At 51.9% G+C, this 23,225-nt stretch overlaps 1 protein-coding gene across 1 annotated transcript in view; it reads right to left on the minus strand.

The window, feature by feature from the left end:
* LOC104165849 (fibrillin-2-like) overlaps positions 1-23,225 on the minus strand; it is a 107,483-nt gene that overhangs the window by 21,640 nt on the left and 62,618 nt on the right. Inside the window, 21 exon segments of the mRNA XM_009705604.1 lie at positions 62-187; positions 485-607; positions 980-1,105; positions 1,440-1,565; positions 5,631-5,759; positions 6,122-6,247; positions 6,395-6,622; positions 7,229-7,354; positions 9,058-9,108; positions 9,189-9,326; positions 10,139-10,258; positions 11,119-11,244; positions 11,620-11,745; positions 14,147-14,200; positions 14,573-14,848; positions 15,565-15,687; positions 16,172-16,297; positions 18,047-18,166; positions 19,317-19,460; positions 20,151-20,348; positions 20,998-21,150. Of these exon segments, the coding sequence (XP_009703906.1) occupies positions 62-187; positions 485-607; positions 980-1,105; positions 1,440-1,565; positions 5,631-5,759; positions 6,122-6,247; positions 6,395-6,622; positions 7,229-7,354; positions 9,058-9,108; positions 9,189-9,326; positions 10,139-10,258; positions 11,119-11,244; positions 11,620-11,745; positions 14,147-14,200; positions 14,573-14,848; positions 15,565-15,687; positions 16,172-16,297; positions 18,047-18,166; positions 19,317-19,460; positions 20,151-20,348; positions 20,998-21,150 (2,865 nt within the window).

Consider the following 23,225-nt stretch of genomic DNA (forward strand, 5'->3'; position numbering starts at 1 on the left):
GTCCAACAGCAGCCTTGTGATGCAGCGCTGGCACGTGCCCAGGGCACAGCCTTGTCCTCACCAATACAGGTCTTCATGTCCAGGGATGCCATGAAGCCGTCGAAGCAGAGGCAGCGGTACTCCCCTGGGATGTTAGTGCACTGCCCACCATCACAGATGTCTGGATTATCCTCACATTCATCAATATCTAGAGAGAGAAGACCATTATCAAAGACTTTAGAGCCAGTGAAAGGGTATTGTGGGGGCAGGAGGGAGTCACAGGAGGGGCTTTGCTCCAAATCCTGTAGTTACAGGACTCTGAAGCCTGTGATGAGGGGCTGGACATTGCAGTACAAAACAAAAACATCTGTCCAGGCAAATCACCTCTCTGGAAGCGACTTAAAAATGAGACCCCCCCTCACCCTGAAGCCAACACTACGGCTGACTGGCAATGGACACAGAGGTCCCTGGGGCAGCACCTACGACAGCCAAGCTGACTGCTCACCTGCACACGATCTCTTGTCAGGCATCAATGCGTAGCCTTCACTGCAGCTGCATTCATAGCTGCCCTCTGAGTTAGAGCAGTGGGTGTCACAGCCGCCGTTGGTTATGGTGCACTCGTCAATGTCTGGGGGAGAAGAAGGAGGTTGGCAGCTGCTTGGGTGAGGGGCTGGGATACGTGCCTTGCAACAGAGCTGCTCAGAGAGTGCCGGTGACAGAGACAAGGTGGGAGAGGAGCTGAAGAGGAAACAAAGCTTCCCCAGGCAGAAGAAAGCACCCCTTGCCTTCTCTGCCAACCACTTGCAGCTCACAGTAGTCTCACGGCTGATGACAGCCCCTTACCAGTAGGGCCAATCTGGCTGTAGCTCAACCGGGAGGTTCCCCCCTTGCCTTACCCTCAGACACCCCACCAAGCTTTAGAAGAGGTATGAGGCCAGGAGGGGGTTTTGGATGCGTACTGGGGTCTGGGCATGGCTATTTGGCAAAGGGGAGCACTCACCGACACAGCCCTGCCTGTCCGGTGTGGCCTGGAAGCCCGAATCACAGGCGCACTGGTAGGTACCGATGACGTTGACGCAGCGTCCGTTGCGACACAGGTTGTCACTAAGGGAGCATTCGTTGATATCTGCGGTGGGAAGAAGCGTTTGAGCAGCCAGCCATGCTAATGCCATGTTGGACATCATTTGGTACCCATCCCTGGGTACCCCCCACCTCCTGCTGTCTCCAAACTGAATCTATCATTGCCCCTTTGGTCAGTCTTCAGTGAACGGCAGGTAGCACAACAGACATCATAAGTGCAATGAAACCCTGGGAGTGAGCTCGGTCCCTCCTGGGTGAGTGTGTTCTACCCACATATGGGATTGGAAGGAGAGATCCACATGCCCAGCATGAGATCCAAGTCTCCCTGTATCATTACCCTTGAACAGGCTCTGGTCATAACATAGCTTTCATCATCTCACCTATGCAAGTGTTCCCTTCAGAAGTCAGCTCATGTCCAGGGGGGCAGATGCATTCAAAGCTGCCATCCGTGTTCATGCAGATCCCACCTCGGCACAGCAGCGGGTCCCGCTCACACTCGTTGATATCTGCAGAGGATGACATGAAACGTGGTAGACTGTCCCTTTCAGCTGGGTTTTCCAGATAACGGGGTGGTGCTGGTGCCATGCACCACAGTCCCATCACCAGAGATATATCCCAAAAACAGAGGGACATCACAAAATTAACAAGGCAGCGAATCCAGGGCTTGGGTGAGTCCAGTGGCCTTACAGCTGAAGTACGTGTTTGCGGAAATCGCAACTCTTGCCTTAACCTCAGTAGAACATAAAGTGTGACATCAGGAGGAAAGAAGTTACTAGCTTTGTGCAGATTAGCCAGCGAGGACTAGAAGGATAGCTCCTAGCTCGCATCCCACCTATCTTGGTACATTTTCACAAGTCCCATCAGCAGAGGGAGAGTTCCTCGGAAAAGTTTGCTTGATAGAAGACTAACAGACTGGCTTTCTTGGTAACAGCCTTCAGATAGTTCCAGTATTGCAGACAGGGCTAGGAAATAGTCTGTACAGTTCTGAAAAAATCACATATGGACAAAGGGATTGAATTTACTAGGAACTGGAGAAATTCCTGAAATAGATTAACTGCTGCGAGAGAGGTGTGATCCAGCCAAAGATGAAACCAGGCTGCTGGTGTTAAAAATGAAAAAAAAAAAAGTGACAGAAAAGTTTAGAAATGCCGGGCTAAAAAACCAAGGGAAACTACTGGAATGGTGCACTGGTGATGGTTGGAAACAAAAAAACCAAAAGAAGGAGGAGATGAAGCACTGCAACTACCAAAGCTGGGAAGTCTTGTTATCGATTCATTATCCATAGCTCCTGGAGAAAGCCCTTTGTGATCTACTATGACATTGTACAGGTAACAGTCTGTTGGGATTTTCAGCTCACCTACAGCTAAAGTGGGCTGGAATACATCTGACAATGGGGGTGCGGGCCCCTACCAAACAGTCCCAGAGGACCCATGCCTCTGGTTCTCCATGGTGGGAGACTGCTCCTAAGGAACTGCAGGATGCAGGTTCAGTGCTGAAGTTGTCTACGGCCAGGGGCTGGCAAGAATTCCTCCCTCATGAGGCTGAAGCCAAGTTCTTTTGCCAAACACAGGCGGGAAGGAGTTAATCCTTGACGGCAGGAAAGGCCATAGTGTCACAACACCTTTTGGGGTGAAACCACTCAATCCCCTGTCACCTAGAAAAAAAGGATAAGGTGGAATCGTGCGGATAGCAGGGAGCATTGGGGGAAAAAAAGAAAAAAGAAGAATGAAAGATGACATCCTTCTACAAAGCTATCAGAAATCTCACTACTGAAAGAAGTCAGCAGGCCATCAGTGGGGATTGTGACATTCGCAGCATCTCAGAAATGGAGGAGCAGAGGGAGGAAGATGATGAGTATGAGCTGCGGTAACCCACGCTACAAATTGTACGGAAAAGACAGAAAACCATGCCAGTGGCAGGGCGGCGATACATTTTAAAGAACCCAGAGAATCAAATATGAAAAATAAATAACTGGTATTGAATCACGCCACAGATTGAAGTGGTTTGACAGTCCAAGCCAAAGCAGAAAGAGCAGAATATTAACACTGGGTCAGTCAGACCAGTTAGTCTGGCTAGACAGACGAGAAGAGGAACACGGTATGCCAGGAGTCGGAGGACAGCAACAGTCTGGCTGCCTTGCTGGAGACGAACTGAGGTACTGAGATCATTGATGGGGTTTTTTAAGCTACAAATAAGAATTATTAAATTGAAAACAGATGAGAATCTGACAGAATAAAAACAAGCATTGACCAGATGGGTGGAGCTGTAAAGAACTATCTGAGGATAAAGGATGATTAAATGGGCAGGTGAAAGGGAGCCCTTACAATTATAACTGGAAATAGAGTAGGGTAGAAGAATGCAGATGGTCCTTCAGAACTTCACATGAAGGACTCGATCTGTGTAAATGTTTGGGGAACCGGACAGGGGCTTGATTAAAGGTTGAGGCCGGTATCAAATCGCTGCAGATCCCACGGAAAGGTGCAGAAACAGCAACAGTTGATTAGATATCACATAAAAGTGAGACCAGCTTGAGAGTCGTTTTAGAAAAGATTCAGTGGAAAGCAGCCCAAGAAAAAATGGATGAATCAGCAAGATTCAGAGCTAGAAGAGGCACAAGCGATCAAACGGTGAACCGCTTGCTGAGCAAGGTATATCTCCATGTTCTCATGCCAGCGGAGGCCTTTGATTTAAGGGCACGTGGCTGTAGGATGTGCAGTGACAGCAGGAGGCCAAGCAGTGCTATAAAGACTAAAGTCTCCTAATATAAGAGTGGAAATAATAGGGTGATTAATCTCAGCAGTGATCTAATGATGATATAACCAACAACTACTTGCAAGGAACATATATTGTCTAGAAAAGAGACCAAGCTACATGTAACTGGATTAAAATGACTGTTGTGGTATGCGAGACACCACTTAGGGCAGGTAGACGAACCAAGTTAAGAAGATAACTGTAGTGGCATGGATAGGATACCACACAAAAAGATCTAGAAACATTCTGCAGTGGTGATTGAAAATATATGGTTCAGTGGAAGGGCTGAACATACGATATTAACAATGTCTAGAGACGGTGTATGTTTAGAGCGTGGGTATGTAAATAATCAGTGGCAGAATAAGTAATAGATGGGTAACACAAAGCTGAAAAGAAGTAGAAGGAGATGAGACGTCACACAAAGGAAACAGCCAAGTGTGTGTGAGAATTGGAGCTCCCAGCCATTGAGTTCAAGCTGCCGGCCTGGCAGAGCTCCACCGCGTACTAGCCAATCCTCAGTATAAAGGTTGCCATCTCCCTGCGTAGCAGGAACGAAAATACCAGGCATGGATCCTCTCCCTGGCCCAGTGGCAATGCCAGGCTTAAGCTCCAGCGGCTGGTGGCTGAAACAAGAGGAAAGGTTAGTGGCCAACATTTGGTGCGCGGGAAGGTCCAAGTGAAGGAAGGGTATAAAATGAAGGATGAACATTGTACAAGTACAAGACGAAAAAGGAAATACAAGGCTTCGGTCTTAGGTAAAAAAAGGAAGGTAATACTGCACTGAGATTGCAGGGACATGCCCTTTGGGTATAGCAAGCAGGAAAGGGATGGGAAAGAACCTGAGAAAAGCTGTTTGGTGGCCCCATGGGCTCCCAACGTGGGCTCCCCTGTGGGCTCCCACAGCTGAGGTAACGGTGGCCAGGAGGTGGCAGGGCAGGACCAACGATGTCCCATGAGTGTCATGGCAGGAAGAGCCCAGGATGCTCCCCTGGGACTGGCATTATACCCAGAGTCCTGCTTGATGCTGGCCTGGGTTGCCAGTCTCCCTTCCCAGCTCATGGGGCACGACCAGCGCAGATGCTGGGCACAGGCTCTGGCTGCTGGTCCAGGAGGTCCTCATAAACAGAGGTCTCTGAGGGAAAGCTCCCAGTTTTGGCCTCAAGTCTGGCAACCTTGTCACGGTCTGTCCTTGCTCTGCCTGGTACAGAGCCCCGGGGCACTGGTGGCAGAGACAGCATGGGGCCCATCACTGGTGGACTATTGGCCCACATAAGGCACAGCATCCGTGCAGGAGGCAGAAGCTGCAGCTCTGCCTCTTTGCCTTCCTTCTCTGGAGGTGTCTGGGGCTCAAGCCAAGCCTTTCTGGGGACATGGCATCTCCCTCTATGTCCTCTAGCTTAGAGAGCCTGTGCTGTGGCTCATGAACCCCTGACTTCACTTTGCATCCGCTTTGCTGTCCTCCCAGGGTTACATCTATGGAGCTCCCAGCTCCACACACAGCATTCCTCTCTCTACATGTGCTGCCCTTCAGCCCAGCTCTGCCTTTCCAGTCAAAGCAAGGCAGAAGACTCACCACCCTGGGGTGAACAGAGGCTGCCAGGGCTCTCTGCAGCACAGGGATTCTCACAACTCACCCGGAGGGCAACGAAAAGATTTAGCTTGATACCGGGGAACAGAGAGCCAGACAGACAGGTAGCTGGACAGCCAGACACGCAAAGAGCAGCTTGGTACGAAGCCCTTTGTCAGATCTGGCATCAGCTACTTTCTTCCCTGTTGCAAAAGAGCAAGGGTGCATACCTGCCCCGGAGACAAGTCCTTACCCATGCAGTTCTTCATCATCATGAAGCCACTCTCGTAGCCTTCGAAGCACTCACACTCGAAGCTGCCCGGCGTGTTGACACAGGTGCCGTGGCCACACAGGTCTGGTGAGATGCGGCACTCATCGATGTCTGTGGGGATGAAGGACCAGCTAGTGGAGGCAGAACAGACTACAAGCACCACAACGGCTGGCACTGGGCTGCCTGTACTGCACATCAAATTCAATGAACAAGGGCTGGCGAGTCTGACCAAGCAGACCAAGGAACTCCTCTTCCTGAAGGCAGAGACAGCAATTAAGCTTTCTTTCTGGTGTAGGACTGATCCTTCATCCCACGAGCAGGAGGAGCCTTCTGCTCATGGTCCTGCCCTTGGCTTCTCAGCATGTCCCTAAGACAACTGCCGTGAGTCCTTTGGGTACCACCATGGTGCTAAGCATCCCACAAGGCAGTAAGATGAGTAAGAGTGGTCCGGAGAGGGGCTACTCTTCCCTTACCTGTGCAGTTCCTTTCCTCAGCATCCAAAGCAAAGCCATTGCCACAGAGACACCTGAAGCTGCCAATGGTGTTTCGACAGGTCCCATGAGTGCACAGGCCAGAGAAGACCTTACATTCATTCACATCTGTGGGTGAAGGCAGAACAACAGTGTTTCAGGGAGGGGATGCCTGCAATGAACCCAGAGTCCCAGGGCAGGCAGCAGGTTCCTTGGGCCACAGCTGAGATGGGCTGAGCACAGCCCACAACTAGCTGCTCCCTTCTTTCTTCTCACCTTTGTAGAAGGGCCTTCCTGAAAGCACGTCTCCTCGGTTGGCAAAGCCGGGTCCCCTCGGGCAGATGGCCTTGTACTCGCTGGAGCCGATCTTGGGACATTCTTCGCAATCGATGCCCCAGGCTGAGCCCACAGAACAGCAGCACATGTCGATCCGGTACTTGCCCGGCAGAGGCTCCGTGCACTCATCTTCATCCCATTTCATATAGCACTGTTCCACACGCACGTCTGGTGAGAGAGCAGAGCTGAGCCCTTGCCTGCAGCACCTAACCTCTGGTAAAACCAGAGACATCATTTTCTGTGACACAGTTAGCAAGGTTCCTGGAACAGCTTTGGCTGGGGCATCCCCTGAACAATGCCCAGATATGGGCTATTGGATGAGGGCATCTTGTTTGGGATGCTACGAGAGATTTGATAGTATGGACATGGCCAGCCTGTGACTGCTGGCAACAGAGCCAGAGAATGGACCCTCGATGGTGTAGTCGGTAGTGCAGATGGCCCCTACGAAGGGCAGCAGCTTGTCACTGTGTGCCCAGCAAGCAGCCAGGAGTTGTTTTAGGGCTGCTGGGCCGTGTCATTAACCAGTGAGGTTATCTATTTGGCTACCCCTGAAGTCCACCCAATGAGAATGATTGCATTACTGGTCTGACCTGGGGACACGAAGTTACGGCAGCCTTGCCTTGGTTAGGCTGCTAGGTTTGGCAGCCCTTACCAGGTACGACGTGCCATTGCTCAATTCCCAAGACTGCTGCAAGTGATGGGTAGGAGGTGGTTGGACCTTGGTAAAGAGGGTTGAACAGAGGTCAGGATCTGGGTGAGAAGAAGTGTCCTTACCCACACATGTCCTAGCAGTGCCGTCAAGGGTCAGTCCTTCGGGACACTCGCACCGAAAGGAGCCAGCCGTGTTCACGCAGCGTCCGTTGGGGCAGACGCCAGGGAAGACCTCGCACTCGTTCACATCTGTTGGCACAAAAGCAAGAGACAGGCATGAGAGTGGCACATGGACAAGCCCAGTATGGCCTTGAGGGGCTCCTGGAGGAGACAGAAGGAGCCCAGAGCTGCCCACCAGACTAAAATTGGCAACTTGTCACAATGAAAACCACATGCTCCACGCACATTTTGCAAGGAGGCTGCGTTACAAAGCCTTGTCAGAGACAGACAGGGCGGTCCTGTTGCACACATCCATAGTTGGCACAGCACCGACAGCAGCACCAGGACTCACAAACATGAGTACTGCTGATGGAGCAGCTAAACCTGGAAACCCATTTCCAGGCACATGAATGACGAGAAAAATCATTGGCAGTAGTCAGCACGGATTGACCAAGGGGAAGTCACGACTGACGGGCTTGATAAAATTCTATGATGAAATGACTGCCGTGGTAGGGGAGGGAAGGGTGGTGGATATTGTCCACCCAGCCTTCAGTAAGGCCTTCAGCACTGCCTCCCGTAAGATCCTCATAGATAAGCTGATATATGGACTGGCTGAGCAGACAGTGAGGTAGCTTGAAAACTGGCTGAATGGCTAGGCCCAGAGAGTGGTTTCAGTGGCAGCCAGCAACTAGCAGCATCCTCCAGGAGTCAGTACTGGATCTGATCCTGTTTAACATCTTCATTAGTTATCTGGATGACGGGGTAAAGTGTATCCTCAGCAAATCTGCTGATAATACAAAACTGGGAGGAGTAGCCGATACACCAGAAGGTCATGCTGCCATCCAGAGGGACCTTGGAGGCTGGAGAAATGGGCTGCCAGGAACCTCATGCAGTTCAACAAGGAGAAGTGCAAAGTCCTGCACCTGGGGAAGATCAGCTCCATACATCAATATATGCTGGAGGTCACCCAGCTGGAAAGCAGCTGGGCAGAAAAGGACCTGGGGGTCCTGGTAGACACCAAGTTGACCATGAGGCAGCAATGTGCCCTTGCTGCAAAGAAGGCTAAAGGTGTCCTGGGCTGCATTAGGAGCGTTGCCAGCAGGTCAGGGAGGTGATCCTTCCCCTCTACTCCTGAGGCCACAACTGGAATACTGTGTCCAGTTCTGGGCTCCTCAGTACGAGAGAGAGATGGACATACTAGAGAGAGTCCAACAAAGAACCAGAGAGTGTAAATCCCCCACCAGACTCAAAGATACAGGATAGCAACAAATAAACAACGACCATGTTCCCAATAAAAAAAGTCTTCTATGTCCTGCGGCACTTTACCTTCACACGTGACCCCCTTCATCCTAGCATATCCCCGGGGACAGGCAGTATCTGCAAGAAAACAGAGGAACGTCAGTGATGAAATGGGTTGCCTCCTGCCTTCCTGATCTCTGCGCCAAGCAGCTGGGCAGAAAAGGACCTGGGGGTCCTGGTAGACACCAAGTTGACCATGAGGCAGCAATGTGCCCTTGCTGCAAAGAAGGCTAAAGGTGTCCTGGGCTGCATTAGGAGCGTTGCCAGCAGGTCAGGGAGGTGATCCTTCCCCTCTACTCCTGAGGCCACAACTGGAATACTGTGTCCAGTTCTGGGCTCCTCAGTACGAGAGAGAGATGGACATACTAGAGAGAGTCCAACAAAGAACCAGAGAGTGTAAATCCCCCACCAGACTCAAAGATACAGGATAGCAACAAATAAACAACGACCATGTTCCCAATAAAAAAAGTCTTCTATGTCCTGCGGCACTTTACCTTCACACGTGACCCCCTTCATCCTAGCATATCCCCGGGGACAGGCAGTATCTGCAAGAAAACAGAGGAACGTCAGTGATGAAATGGGTTGCCTCCTGCCTTCCTGATCTCTGCGCCAAGCGGAGCCTTACCGATCTCACAGCGCTCACAAGGGCTGCCCCACGCTGCTCCCAGCGTAGCACAGCACTCCGATTTCAGCGTGGCCCCGTTGATGTTCACCTCGCAACGCCCATCCTGGATGTTCAGCCAGCACGTCCCTTTCATGCTGTCTGTAGGGGCAAAGACAGGGAGTGAGTGAAGAGCTGCACCTTGACGGAGGTTCCCAGCTTCGTGAAAGCCAGGCTACCGCAAGAAGCGGCTAGGAGAAACTATCCCTGAGCTGCAACGTGACTACTGCTCTCTGGCATCACTTTATCTTTTAGACTGTGGGGCCAAGCCCTTTGCAACATGGAGACAAACTGTGCTGGTCCCCAGCGCCCTGTCCCACTGCTGCGCTGTGGAGCAGCATTTCTGTGCTCTTGGATACAACTGCTATTGCATCGGTTCGGTGTCCTGCCCTTTTCCTAGTCCCAGCCTGCTCCTCTTCTGGGTAGAAATGGTCCTTTGTCTCCAGCTGCCCCTGTGATGCTGTGCAAGGCCCTGACCGTCTAGGAGTGGGAAATGGGTACCTTATCATCTTGATGAGAAGGGATCTACCTCATCTTGGTGTGCCTCAATGTCAGCACACTACAAACCCATCCGGTGAGTGAGAACCACCATCCTGATGCCCTGCAGCATCCCCTGGGACCCCATGTCTGTGCTTTGTCTTGCTGCAGCACAGCTGGGGATTTCTGTGTCTGCTACACACTGCTCAGAGCACTGCCTGAGGTTGCAGCTTTTGAGGCTCCCCGGGTGCATAAAAGAGACGTTGATTGTGGCCATCAACCAAGGAAACATTATGTGAGAAAGAGAGGTGTCAAAGGTGCCCCATCCCTGAGCCACAAACATGGGACTTGCTTCACACGAACAGCAAGGGGTGATGATGAGCATTGCTGATATCAGACACTGTCCCAGAGCTGCCCGTAGAAGGTCGCATCCTTACCCACGCAGATGGTGCCACTGGGGTCCAGCTTGCTGCCTGGGGAGCACTCGCAAGCGAAGGAGCCGGCATTGTTCCTGCAGACACCGTTCACACAAGGGTTGGAGGTGCACTCATTGATATCTGTGGGAAGAAAGGGACTGTCACTGTAGTGAGTGCCATGGGACCCAGTTTTCTGGGCCAGATGAGAAGCAAAGAACACGAAGAAAGGAGTTTTTCAACTGTTCATAGCATCACCAGTCCAGGTCATAGGAGTCCTGCATGTACACCTTGGGAACGCACCATCTCAGGGGTGGTGGGCACCGACAGCAGACACCACGAAATTAGTGAACTTCTTCAGGACTGGGGGAATGGATGGATTGAGGGTGGTTGGTGCAGCTACTGGGGAATGACGGACTTGGCTTGCTCAGGGCTGCTCCTGGCTAAGATGGGAGCAGCCAGAGTGCTGAATATGGCCTTTGTGTACCTGTCTCAACCAGATGTAAGGCTACATAGCATCTGCCATTTTTCATCTTCTTTACAGAAAATCAGGTTTTTTCTCTAAACAGACATTTGTGTGCAAAGTGCCAGATCTCAAATGTTTGAGGACTTTGTGGTCAGGAAACAATTTCCCCCACTCCGAACTGTAAGCTTTTAATCAAATGCCCAAAACTTGCAATTTTGGTCAGGTTTTAGCTAAAATTTTGGGGGCCTAGAGGAAATTGTTCTGGTTTTCAGTCATTGAAAAGCCCAGATGTTCTGGGTTTGGAGGTCCACTATTTTGAATGAAGTGTGAAATTTCCCCCTAGGAAAAAAAAAAAAAAAAGCAAACAAAAACAAACAAACCACAAACCCAAAGCCTGGACCTGCTCCAGTTCAAACCACTGCGGTCAAAAGGGAACCAAAGACACGTTAGACCTTGAGCTCCCTTTCAGGCGAGACCTCAGGCCGTAGCTCTTCACATCTTGTGAAGATGTTCTCCGTTGCTTTCAGAGTCACATTACCTTCACAGGTATCTGTCTCCGTCCTGAAGACAAAGCCCTTGGGGCAGGTGCAGGTGTAGCTGCCGGGTGTGTTGCGGCACAGTCCGTTGTCACACAGCAAACGATTGACGGTGCATTCATCAACGTCTGTGGGCAGAGAGATGAGGTTTCTGAGCTACACCACCAGCGTCCACTCTTCTACTCTACCAGCCCTACAAAGCTCTGGCAGCCTGAAAGGCGCAGAAATGCAGTACCGTCCTCAAAGCAATACAACGTGGAAAGTATGTTAAATCACGTCTGTAGTTTCTCACATATCACCTTGTGCTCTTCCACGTGGACAAGGCAGCCCTGGATGGGGAGAGTGCTCGAGGGCATCGGCTGCTGTATCGCCTCAGGCTCCTGTGAGCTGGAGGTCTGCATCTGGCTCCCGGCCTCCTACGCTGAGTGCATGCCACCCTCTCCCACCAGCACCCAGCTCCTGGTTCCCTGTGCCACACTGAGCCTGGGCTGCCCTGAACTCACCCACGCAGTTCTTGCCCGTGGGATCTGACTCGTAGCCCAGGTTGCAGATACAGCGGTAGCTCCCACGCAGGTTCTCGCACATGCCGTTGGGGCAGATGTCTGGGTTGAGGGCGCACTCATTGATGTCTGCACAGAGAAAAAAGTCAACTTAGATGGACCATGGCAAAAGCAAATATAGAAAACTTCCACCCCTTAATTCTTCATTGTTCTTTGGTGTCAACAGCCAGCTGGGGCACCTCTCTGCGGAAATCCCTCCTTCGTGTCCTACCTACCCACCCTCCTGGTTTGACCCAGTAGGTCCTGGGGAGCCTTGTTCCTCTCCTCCTGATGCTGCAGAGCTGGGCATCTTTGTCCTGGGGGTACACAGCTGATCTAGCATAGAGCTCAGAGCTCAGGAGGAGAGAATTGGAGAAGGGGTTGAGATAAGCCCAGACTCAGTCCCATATCAAGGGCTCTCACATCCTTCTGTTACGTTCCTGACTCTCTTTACAGTATCTTTATCCCAGCTACAGGTCAGATCATTTAATTATCCCTCCTACTGGAAAAGGTGGGAGGAAGAAGCTGTTTGTAAGGCGCTCTGAGCAGGATGCTGGTGCCAACTGGGGTAAGGGCAGAGCATGATGGACAACCTACCTGTGCATACACAGCCCTACTACAGGGGACCATTGCTGGGGGCTGAACAGGGCAAGGAGCTCTCAGACATACTGGAGAGCACCTTGTGGGCAGCTGGGCTGGTATGGGGTCATTTCCGTGGCTGGATGGTCACAGCAAAGCCCTCCCAGCGGCAAAGTCCCTGAATCTCCTAGACCAGCCAAGGTCCCAAGATCTTGCGCAGACTCCTTGACCACACAGCTGCCAGGCTGGAAGAAGTCCTGATCAGGCCAAAGAAAATTTCCTTTCCCTATTCCTGACATAAAGAACTGTCTGAAAGCAGCTCAGGCAGCCTGGAAAGAGAGAAGTGAGGACCTGTGGCCTCTGCCTGGTTTCTGGCCCTGGAGAACGTGTGGTTGTGGTAGGGCAGGGACAGAGAGGAGTGTTATGTTTGGGTGACGGCAGGTCCTGGGACAGGGGCCAAGTCCTGCAGGATGTCAAAACCTCAGCTTCAAAGATTTGCAGAGTGCCTTGGACAAAGCTGCCCCAAACTGAGAGATTTTTTGACAGTTCTGCAGCAAGGTGCGGTGGGTACCCCAGCCCCTGCTGCCCAAGTGCATGGTGGTCGGGCTCAGGTCTGCAGGGCATCTGGCAGGGCGAGCCGTGGGCATCCCTGCCATCACCCACCTCCTGCCTTCCTCCCCTGTTAAGAGCACCAAATGCATGCGGAGAGTAACCCAGAAGGGTGGCACCGGAGCGGGCAGCATCTCCTCCTCTGCACCAGCATCATCTCACGGCCTTTCTGGAGGAAAGCTCTGGTGCCCAGGCAAAGATATTTCACCCTGGCAAGAACCGGCCTCCCTGCAGAACAGGGCAGGTTTGTGTTTGTACAGCAGTGTCCTTGCAATGCCGTAGTGCCAGATGGCAAGCAGCCCAGGCCAGGGCTTCCCAGACACTGCCGGCCTTTGTCTCCACGCAGCTGGAGTTCAGTTACATCCCCAAGGCAATGCAACCCTGGAGAGCGCTGAGTCCATACAGTCCTGGCTGCGGGCAGCGATGGGCTGACCAGAGCAGGTCTGACGTTAGCTTCTTGCTAGAAAGCGTCTTATCATTAGCCTGAGACTGACTTTGGCCAAGACACGGTGCCCTGGATGGAAGCCCAAGAAGCCACCAGGGTTTTGCCTCTGGCTTATTCCCATTTGGAAAGTTTTGAAAGGCCGTAGCTATCTGGCTGCTCTGTGCCTTTCCTCCTGATCCAAGCTTTGCCCAGGGCTGGCAGCGCAGCCGCCTGCCTGACCTCTTGCACAGCTGTCTAATTCGAAGCAGCCCCTTGGCAACACATCCCAACACGCGCTTATCACCTCCCTCTCCCTGGGAGACTGTGAACTCTCTTCTCCCGCCACCAAGGAGCTGGAGGGCAGAGGAGGGAAACAAGAAAGAGGATGCAATTGGTCATGCTCTTCATTCCCATCAAAGCAGGGAGTAAAGCCAAACTCCGTGTGTGCATCCCCAGAAATGTAGTTCCCACAGGGTGCCAGGAATCAACCTCTTGATTCAATACACAGCCCTCAGGGATGCTTGCTCAACATTCACTCGTGGTGCTTTAGGGAGGAGAAAAGACACACAGCCCCCCTTCTCCCCCTGTCCCCAAGCTCACGTCCCACCCACAGACACTCGCTAACACAGAGACAGGTTCTTGCATGCACTTACACCCACCCAGGCTACGCGAGCTACCCTGCGCTTACTCACAAACAGCTCTCACATACACGGGCGTGACGTGCTAACTCTCCAGCATCCCCTCCGCCGTGCCAAGGCTCTCATGGCACGCGCTCCCGCAGTCACACAGATGCACGCACACTCCATTAAAAGCAGCTGAAAGAGCTGAGAGTGACATTAGATGTGCCTGTCTAGAATCCGGTACATGGGATGCACATACCTCTGCCATCAGCTGTTATTCCAATGCCGCTGCTGCAGAGCGCCTGGAACTCAGCTGTGTAGGAAGCACAAGAGTCATTAGCTTTCCTAGACAGTTCACGCATAGTGACATTAATTCTGGGTAAACGTTGGATTTATTGTTTGTTTGTTAGAATGTCATCTGTGGGCTTGCAACCGGTGTCTGTTCCTACTTATGCAAAGCATATTTTAGAGCTGATACTCACAGTCAGTAGCCCAACACTGTGAGAAATCCTGCAATGAGATCAGCATCAGTTTTGTGAATCCAACCTAAATTTGTTGACTGTATGGCATCCCTTTCCCATGTCACTGCCAAGCTGCCTAGCCATCTCAGGGACCTCTCAGGGACCCAGGATACCTCTGCCCACCTTCCTGGCTTTTTGCAAACTCAAATGGAAGAGGAGCTCACCAGAGTTTTTGGCCGGACAGGGTTGGCAGGGTTCTCCAAAGCCATGGTCTGGGTTAGCACAGCAGCACTCCGACTTGGTGACTGCTCCCGGAAAGGGACGCGCACACGTTCCCTTTTTAATGCCTCCGTAACAAGTGCTGCGCATGTGGGTGTCCACACAGACTCGTCCATCCACCCCGATAGCCAGTCCCCCAAGGCACTCGCAGCGGAAGGAGCCCTCTGTGTTAATGCACCAGCCGTTCATGCAGATTCCTGGTGTCTCGCACTCGTCAATGTCTGAAAGAGGAAACATAAACTGGCTGTTACCTACCCACAGGCAGAAGGACACGCAGACAGGGGCTTTGGTCTGTTTTGCAGGGAGACTTGGAGACTAAGAGGGAGCCAGAGGTGCAGTTTAGAGCATCATATCCCCTGCGTGTTCTGCTGGCTGTCCCTGATGGTTCGAGGGAAGACACAGGGAGCTGGGTGTCTTCAGTCTCCTGAGAGCCAGCCCTTTCTCAGAGTAGCAGGGTCTGGTCTCCACTCTTAACGGGGCAGTGACCCAGAGAATTCACCCTGTGTCACAGCAGCGTATCAAAGAAATGTTACGTTCTCCTCTTCCTCCTTTCTCCACTCTGCCTTCACATCCTAACCTTCCCGGCTTTGGGAGGTAGCACACAAACCGTAGTACAACATGCTGTACAGGCTGGGGAAGCTGTGGAGATGACTGCTGCCAGCATACCTTGGCCATACAGAGCTTCACAGCCCTGCTTAGCCTCCTTCAGAAAGAGGATTTAAGCTCTAATTTGTGCTGAAGTAGTGGAGGTGCAAGAACATTTTCCCTTGTGCCCATTCTGCTGCGAGGGGGTAATTTCTGGTGGCAGAGCAGGAGATGCCTGGGAACAGCCTTGGTTTTTCTCAGCTCCCCTTGGCCTCAGACACATCGCAAGTCCCCAGGAACATGGACAGCAGGCTGGGAAGAGGGCAGAGACCAAGCCTGGGGACCTACGCACCGACACAGTACCGCCCGTTGGGAGCCAGCACAAAACCAGGCTTGCAGATACATTTGAAGCTGCCGTCCTCATTGATACACATCCCGTTGAGGCACATGTTGGTCGTGGCACATTCATCATGATCTGGGGAGGACAAACAGAAAACACGAGCTGAGCCGGAGAGCTGCAGCAAGACTGTCTTGTGCTCAAAAACTCTGTCCTCCATCTCATGGTCAAATTGTTTCTTATGGCAGTGGGTGCTAATCCTCAAGGAAGAGTTCCCACCATTTCTCCTGGTAAGAGCTGTCCTGCTGGGTCCCTGCCACTCTCGGTACCCTGGTCAGCTGGCACAGCTCGCAGCAGGACTCGGACACTGGCTGTTGGAGAACGTCCTGCTTCTAGACCCAGCCCTGTTCATCCTCCTGGACCCCAAAACCTACAGCAGCACTCTAGGAGCACTAGCACTTTTATAAAAACACCTTCCTATTTCAGCCCTCTCATTTTAAGACGCACTCTGCCCTAGAGATGAAGGGAGTACAGCACAGACTAAATTAACGACCAGTCCCCGGAGAGGACACAGTCTCAGCTCAGTCCCAGCCTCCCCAAGGCACATCAGGAAACAGCTTACCAACACAGTTCTTGCCATCAGGGGTGATTTCAAAGCCAGCGTTGCAGATACACTGGAAGCTGCCATCAGTGTTAACACAGCGGCCGTTCCTACACATCACTCCGTTCATGATGCACTCATCAATATCTGGGAGGGAAATAAACATAAGAAGGTAGCAGCAGGTGGGGTGAGAAGCAGTTCCACCTTAATACGCTCCATGAGAAAACCAGACAAGTGCTCTCAGACACTCAGGGTGTGCCCTGCTCCAGGATCACACTTTTCCCCTCTGTGCAAACTACAGGAGATGATGGAAAAGATGTGGAAAAAAAAGCTTTCTGCATGCTCTGGAAACAGCCTGACATTTGTGAGGTCAGAGCCCTGGGATCTCAGACCCTTCATGACGCCTTTGTCAAACTCCTGCCCCAGGGTCCCCTTTGCAACTCAAATTATCCTAGGGCTGTTCAAGTCCGTAGCAGACAGCAAAAGCCCTCAGACAACAGCTACGGACTCAGGCCTGCCGCAGAGATGTGGTCCCAGCGCCTCAGCAAAATGAATTTCAGGACAGAAGTTGGGGTACAACGTGACCAGGGTACGGCAGCAGGGAAGGTGCTGGGTTGCACATCAAGAACATGATGTCCACTTGCTCTGGGAGACGGCGCACTGAATGCCTCTGGGTAAAGACGGAAGAAGAAAGGAAGAGACTGTCTCAGGCAGGGGGTTGTTACTGACCCTTTGTCAAGAGCTGGGGAAGACAGGATGAGCTATTTCATGAGCAAATTACAGAAAACCAATAGTCTGGCCCCAGCAGCAATGGATAATCCAGACACTTTGTAGACTTTTAATGTGGAGAAGTTAGCTTGAGAGCAGCCTGGCAGGAAAGTGTCTGAATCACAGATGAAATGGGATGGCCCTGCCCCGAAGGAAACCTCCTTTTGGGCTATATCAACAGAAGAGCTGTATGTAAGCCACACGGGACAGTTTCTTGTCCCGACAACTAGAGAAGTCACAGCTGAAGAATGACATCCAGTTTTGGCACCAAACATTAGAAAAGATAAAGACAAAATGGAGGAAGTTGAGAAGATAAAACCAAGAACAATGAGAAGCTTAGAAACATTCATTATCAACGAGAGGAGATTCAGAGGCTTGCATTTGTTTAGTCTAGAAGGGAGATAATGGGAGGTTACAAGTTGCAGTTTCCCAACATGTAAAAAATGTAAAGGGGACAGCGATGAACCAATTTTCACAGCCAGAAAGAGAACCACAAGAACAATTCAGCTTAAAGGATTTAGTTTGGAAATTAGGAAAGCCTTTCACATTGTCAGGCACCAGGGAGGTCCTTTGGAAATCCCTTCATCAGAAGCCACTCAACAGAAAAATGAAAAAACACAAAGGCTGGGCACTGACAGGGAAATCTGCTTTCGCTTCTTGTTCACATGGGACATTACCTTCCCATCATTCTTTTTTAGCAGTCCCTCATCCAGAGCACCATCTTGCCGCAAGACACTGACAGGACACCTTTGCGAGAAATCACAGTCCCTACATCGATACATTCTTCAAAACCCTGCCTTTTCGCAAAACAAAATATTGTCATCTTTAAAGAGAGTTCTGCTCTTGAAAAGGACTCTGTAAGTTCCTTGATTGCCGCTAGCCTGTTTTAAGGTCGATAAAGGTAGAGGAAACTTCTCCTAGACAGATATCAGGCCACTGCTGGCAGCCTAATTCAGTTGTTCTGAAATCCCATCCCACACCTGGCTGGGAGGTTGTTCGGTGCTGGGGACTCCTCACTCTGTTTGCCCTTTACAGCCGTTTTCCTTCGGTACCCAGGTCGCTGCTAACCCTGCCGACACTCTTGCAGCACACCGTGTCCTCCCAAACGGAGAGGCAGAAAATACTTACCGATGCAAGCCTGCTTGGTGGGGGTGCTCTGGAAGCCTTCGTGGCACTTGCAGTGGTAGGAGCCAGGTGTGTTCACGCAGTCGCCGTGCACGCAGGGGCTGCTGGAGCACTCATCCACATCTGCAAGAAGGAAAACCTAAACCCGTGAGTCACCGTTACACACAGCAAGCTACCAGGCAACAAAGGCTTCTTCCTGAGAGCTGCTGAGCCCGTCCTTTCGACTCCAGCGCTCGGCATCCTGACAGCACGGCCAGCAAGGTCCCTCTGGATGGCATCTCTGCCCTCAAGTGAATCCACCCCACCGCTCAGCTTGGTGTCACCTGCAAACTTGCTGAAAGTGTGGTTCATCCCACTACCTATGTCATTGATGAAGCTATTAAATAGTATTGGTCCCACTATGGACTCAGTACTGGTTTCTACTTGGACATTGAGCCATTGACTGTAACTCTTTGGACACAGTCCTCCAGCCAGTTCCTCATCCATCCAACAGTCCATCCACTAAACTCGTACCACTCCAATTTAGAGGTAAGAATGTTGTGGGGAACTATATCAAAGGCCTTAGAGAAGTCCTCACAGATGACACCCATAGCTCTTTTTCACTGATGCAGTCACTCCCTCATCAAAGGCCACCAGATTAGTGAGGCACAGATTGCCCTTGGCGAAGCCATGTTGGCTGTCTCTAATCACCTCCATCTTCCATGAGATTCAACATATCTTCCCTTCTGAACAGTTTATAGCCATCAACTGCAGTGCTCCAGTCGCATGACCAGTCCCACCGCATCTCAGTGTGGCTTCCTAGCTGCAGAGTGGCTTCCAACTCCTCCTGTTTGTTACCCATGCTGCACACATTGGTATAGAGGCACTCCAGCTGGGCTATCAACCCTCTCACCTTTACAGAGGAACACGCCCTAATTCCTTTCAGGCATTTCACAGGTGTTTCCCTGTTGGTTCCTAATACATCAGCAGCCCCTGGCTCTTCTCTGCTGCTCAAAACTCCACCTCCTTCTCCCAGTAAATCTACTTTAAAGCTCTCCTTATAAGTCTGGCCACCTTTTTGGCAAAGACCTTCTTGCTCCACTTGATCGGGTGAATCCCATCAGCTCCCAACAGACCTGGCTTCTCAAAGGTGGATCCATGATCATAGAAGCCTCTTGTGGGGAGCTCTGACTGGGATGGGGGCTGTTGGGGGCAGCAACTCGAGGTGCTGTTAGGAGCAGGCATGGGGTACAGTTGGACTGACCCGTGTGCGTGTCGAGCAGAGCTTACTCACCGATGCACTCTCCGCGCACATCCTGCTTGTACCCCATGTTGCACTCGCAGCGGTAGCTGGATGGGGTGGGAATGCAGCGTCCGTTCAGGCAGAGGTTCGTGAAATGTTTGCAGATATCAATGGTTTGATTCAAAGTGGCGGTTCCTGGAAAGCACAGAGACAGCATCAGGTAGAGGATTACAGCTCCCTTGATTATCCTCAGGAAGCAGGGGCTGTAAGTCCAAACACGGTGACGGATCAGTGATGCTCCTGGACCCTGAACAACCACGGGGCTGCAGACACAAACCCAGCTGCCTCAGAAATCTCTGCAGGGTGCTGCCGTACCTGGCGTGCCCCTACCCCACTGACACGCACAAGATGGCACAGCCTCTCAGAAGCAAGGTGGGAGTCAATATTTATTGACATCGGATGCATTTTCACAGGCTTCAGCCCTTAGCAAGGAGCTATACGGGGCTGCACATGAGAGGGGTGGCCAGCGTGGTGGGAAAAACAGTTTTGTTTTGGGGAGGCAGGAGTGAGGCGGTGACGTGAAAGCTTCACTCCTATTTGGTAATTAGAAAGATATTCTGCACTGGAGCCAGCCTTGGCTCCCTTGGTCTGCCAGCAGACGCTGTTTGATCTGCTTCTGGGCTCAGCATCCTGCACAGCATTAGTGTCACATCCCATCACTCCCCACATGTCAAAATAAACCTTGCAGCTGTCTAAGAGCACAGGCGCTTTGCTCAGGTGTGCACGGCTCAGAGAAGCGGGCCGGCATGCAGGCAGACACGCTGCCTGTGTTCTGAGACAGGCAGCCAAATTGGGTCAGCACAGTAAGAAAGTAATTTTAATTACCGATGCTTGAACTTCCTGGGCCCATTCCAGGCAGACCTGGGATCCCGCCTTGTCCATTTGCCCCATTTGGTCCGATGCCTCCTGGCCCGTTGAGTCCCGGCCCAACACCATTGGGCCCAAATCCAGGAATTCCTGGAAAGCTCCCAGGGAACCCTGGCACGACTGGGAGCCCTTCGATGCAAAGCCTGCGGTACTCATCTGAAACAAAACAGCTGCCTTAGTGCTTTTCCAAGACTGCCTGAATCCCCCTCCTGCCTCTGCTAGAGCGCAGGGAACAGAGGGATGGAGACGAACTGGCAGGGTGGGTGCTGATGGGAACAGGGCAGTTGGGTGAGGAGGGCTTTAGCACCCTTCGCTCCCGACCAGATGATGAGACACAGCTTGCCAGGGTGTTTGGCAACGGCTTCTTGCGGTGCATGGGACAGCTGGCACCGCGGGCGCCTTCATGCAGGAAAGGACAGGACACAGGAGGGTGCCAGCCACTGTAAAGCTCTGCCCTGCTCAGCGCTGGTGATGAAAGAAGAGAGGCAGAGAGATATATTTAAGGTGCTGTGTCTCCTCAAGGCCTCCTGCTGTCTGCGCTCAGCCTCATTTGGCCCTAAGGTTCAATTATGGTGGGAGCCAGAGAGCTGAAGGGGTAGGAGGAAAGGGATAAATTCTTGCCTTGGCTGAACTCCTCTGGCTCAACTTCAGATGAGACCCAGGCAGGAGAGCCAGCAGCCCCGTGTGACCTTTCTCTGGGTGTTGTGTTGATGATTCTCCACACCAAGCCTGGGGTACCCCACTAGGGCCATCAGAGCCACGAGCTGGCCAAGAAGTAGGTGGAGACCCTTTGTGTTGCACTTACCAGACCCTCGGACAGGGCACATCTCTGGAGTCTGACCAATGGCCCAGCAACGCCCGGAGTCACAGCAGCACTGCATCTTGGTGTACTGGCCAGGAAGGTCCCCAGCACAGCGGCCCCCGATCAGAGCAGAGAAACACGTCCCAATCCGCTGGTCTGCAGAGAGGGAGGGGAGGAGGAGACACATTCACAACGTGTCATCACCAAACTCTTGGTCAGGTCCTGAGTGCCCATTCCCAATGGCATCTCTTCTGGCTGTCCACTGTCTCAGTCTGATCTGTTCTGTCTCATCCTCCCAGATCATGAGGTTCTCCAGCATCTCCATCTGGAGCACATCAAGGCTCTAGGGCCAGGCCTCATTCCCCAGTATTAGATCTCACATTCCCTTTTCGGTTTCCAAATACTATAAGTACCCTGACCAAGAGCCAGAAACAGGCAGTAGGTGCGCAATCCCTCTCCAGGGGATTCTCCATTGCCCTGCAGGAAGGACAAGCTGACCCAGCAGATCCTGTCTGAATTCACAGAGCAGAAAGCAGATGAGATCCCCCACCTCATCCCATGCTTCCTCACCTTCCCAAAGAAAACGATTATTTAGAGGTGTCTCCCTCCTCTCACCAGAGGTTCTGCACTGACGAGAGACATCAGGGATGGGTTCTCCCACTGGCCCAGCACACCAGTTGGGAGAGGGAACAGGCTGAGGGGAGGTGGTCTGCAGGAGACCCCTGCAAACATTGACACTTCCACTACTGGACAGCCTGACCCAACCCCTCAGTGGGGACAGATAAACTGTTCCGGACTAAATATATTATTATTCAACAAGATTGCATCCTGGGGCTGAGATGTCCATTCTTCAGGTTCCTCCGCTGATGTTACTATCCGTCTTGCTTATTTATATTACATTTGTGACCAAGGGTTGGCCATCCGTCCAATATAACAGTACAACAGGCCCTGAACTTGGCCATGAGGAAGGCACCGTCTTCTCCTCTCTTGGGCCGTTGGACCCAGCATGATATGTTTTCCTCTAACTTCTGCCACTAAAAACACTTCCCTGTGATAAAACCAAGCCAACATTGCCTGCTACTATTTTGAGGGTTCCCAGACAGCGAGCGGGCATTCCCCAGCGATTCCTAGGCTGAAGTCTTGGCTGTGAGAGTCCTTTCCCTGGTTCTCACTTGTTCCAGGACAGAGCTGGCAGACCAAGGTGGACGGCCATCTCCTATACACCACTTTGGTCAGGCTGGGGATCCAGGGACAACCCTTCCAGCATCAGCCGGTGATCCCCGATGCTGTGCTAAGTAAGGACCTGTGTGGTCCTGCACATCTCAGGCCTGGCAAGGACCTGCTTCTCCTTCCCAGAGCTGATTTAATGGCAAATGTCCCACGTCCCAGGCTTCCCAGGAGGAAGCATTCCCTGCCAGGTCCCAGTGGTCCCAGCACCTCTCGCTAAACAAATGGAGGTGTTCCCAACTCCACATCCCTCCAGCCTGATCATTCCCATTCCCAGTGGATGCCTGTTTCAGGTCATGGGTTAGTTCCCACAGCCAGGACTGAGCTGGGAGGAGAACGAGCCCTTGGATGGTGGTCAAAGTCCGCGAGCCTGGCCAAAGCCACAGACACCAAGCCTGGCACCGGTGTTTGGTGTGTGTGGCTTCTGGACAAGACCCAGGAGACTGAGGGTCTTTCATATGTCTGGCAGGCTCTGTCTGGCACCAAGTCCTCTAGGAAAACCTGGAATCTTCCACTCATTCATCTCCCATCCCTGTTTCTCAACTAAATTAATGAGGGGGAAAGTCTAGTCTGATTTGTCATCTGTGCCTCTAGACTGACATTAGCCAGCAGGCTGACACTTTCCTGAAATATAATTGAAATTAATTGCATGGAGCCGTTTGATCTGTGGGCTGTGGTTACATTTCTTCTCTAATCACAGCTCAGTGACTTGCAGAGGACAGTGACCCCATTTAAAGCCAGGGTGACCAAACCAGCAGGTCTTTTCTCAGATACATCCTTTCCCCCATTCTGCAGCACTGAGTTCAGCACGAACTATTCCCTTTTAGGAAACTTTATCCACCAAAGAGACTTGCAGAAAGACAGACAGACTAGGAGAAGGGAAACTTGAGTGAGGGGATTGCATGCAACACTGGATTAGCTCCTAATCCTAATGAGGGAAGTATAAACCACATGGGTGTTTGGGTCATCCCAAGGCCTTGATCTCTGGCAAGTGGCAAGAGTGT

This window comes from Cariama cristata, unplaced genomic scaffold (assembly GCF_000690535.1).
Source record: "Cariama cristata isolate BGI_N322 unplaced genomic scaffold, ASM69053v1 scaffold8038, whole genome shotgun sequence".
In the NCBI taxonomy this organism is placed as follows: Eukaryota; Metazoa; Chordata; class Aves; order Cariamiformes; family Cariamidae; genus Cariama; species Cariama cristata.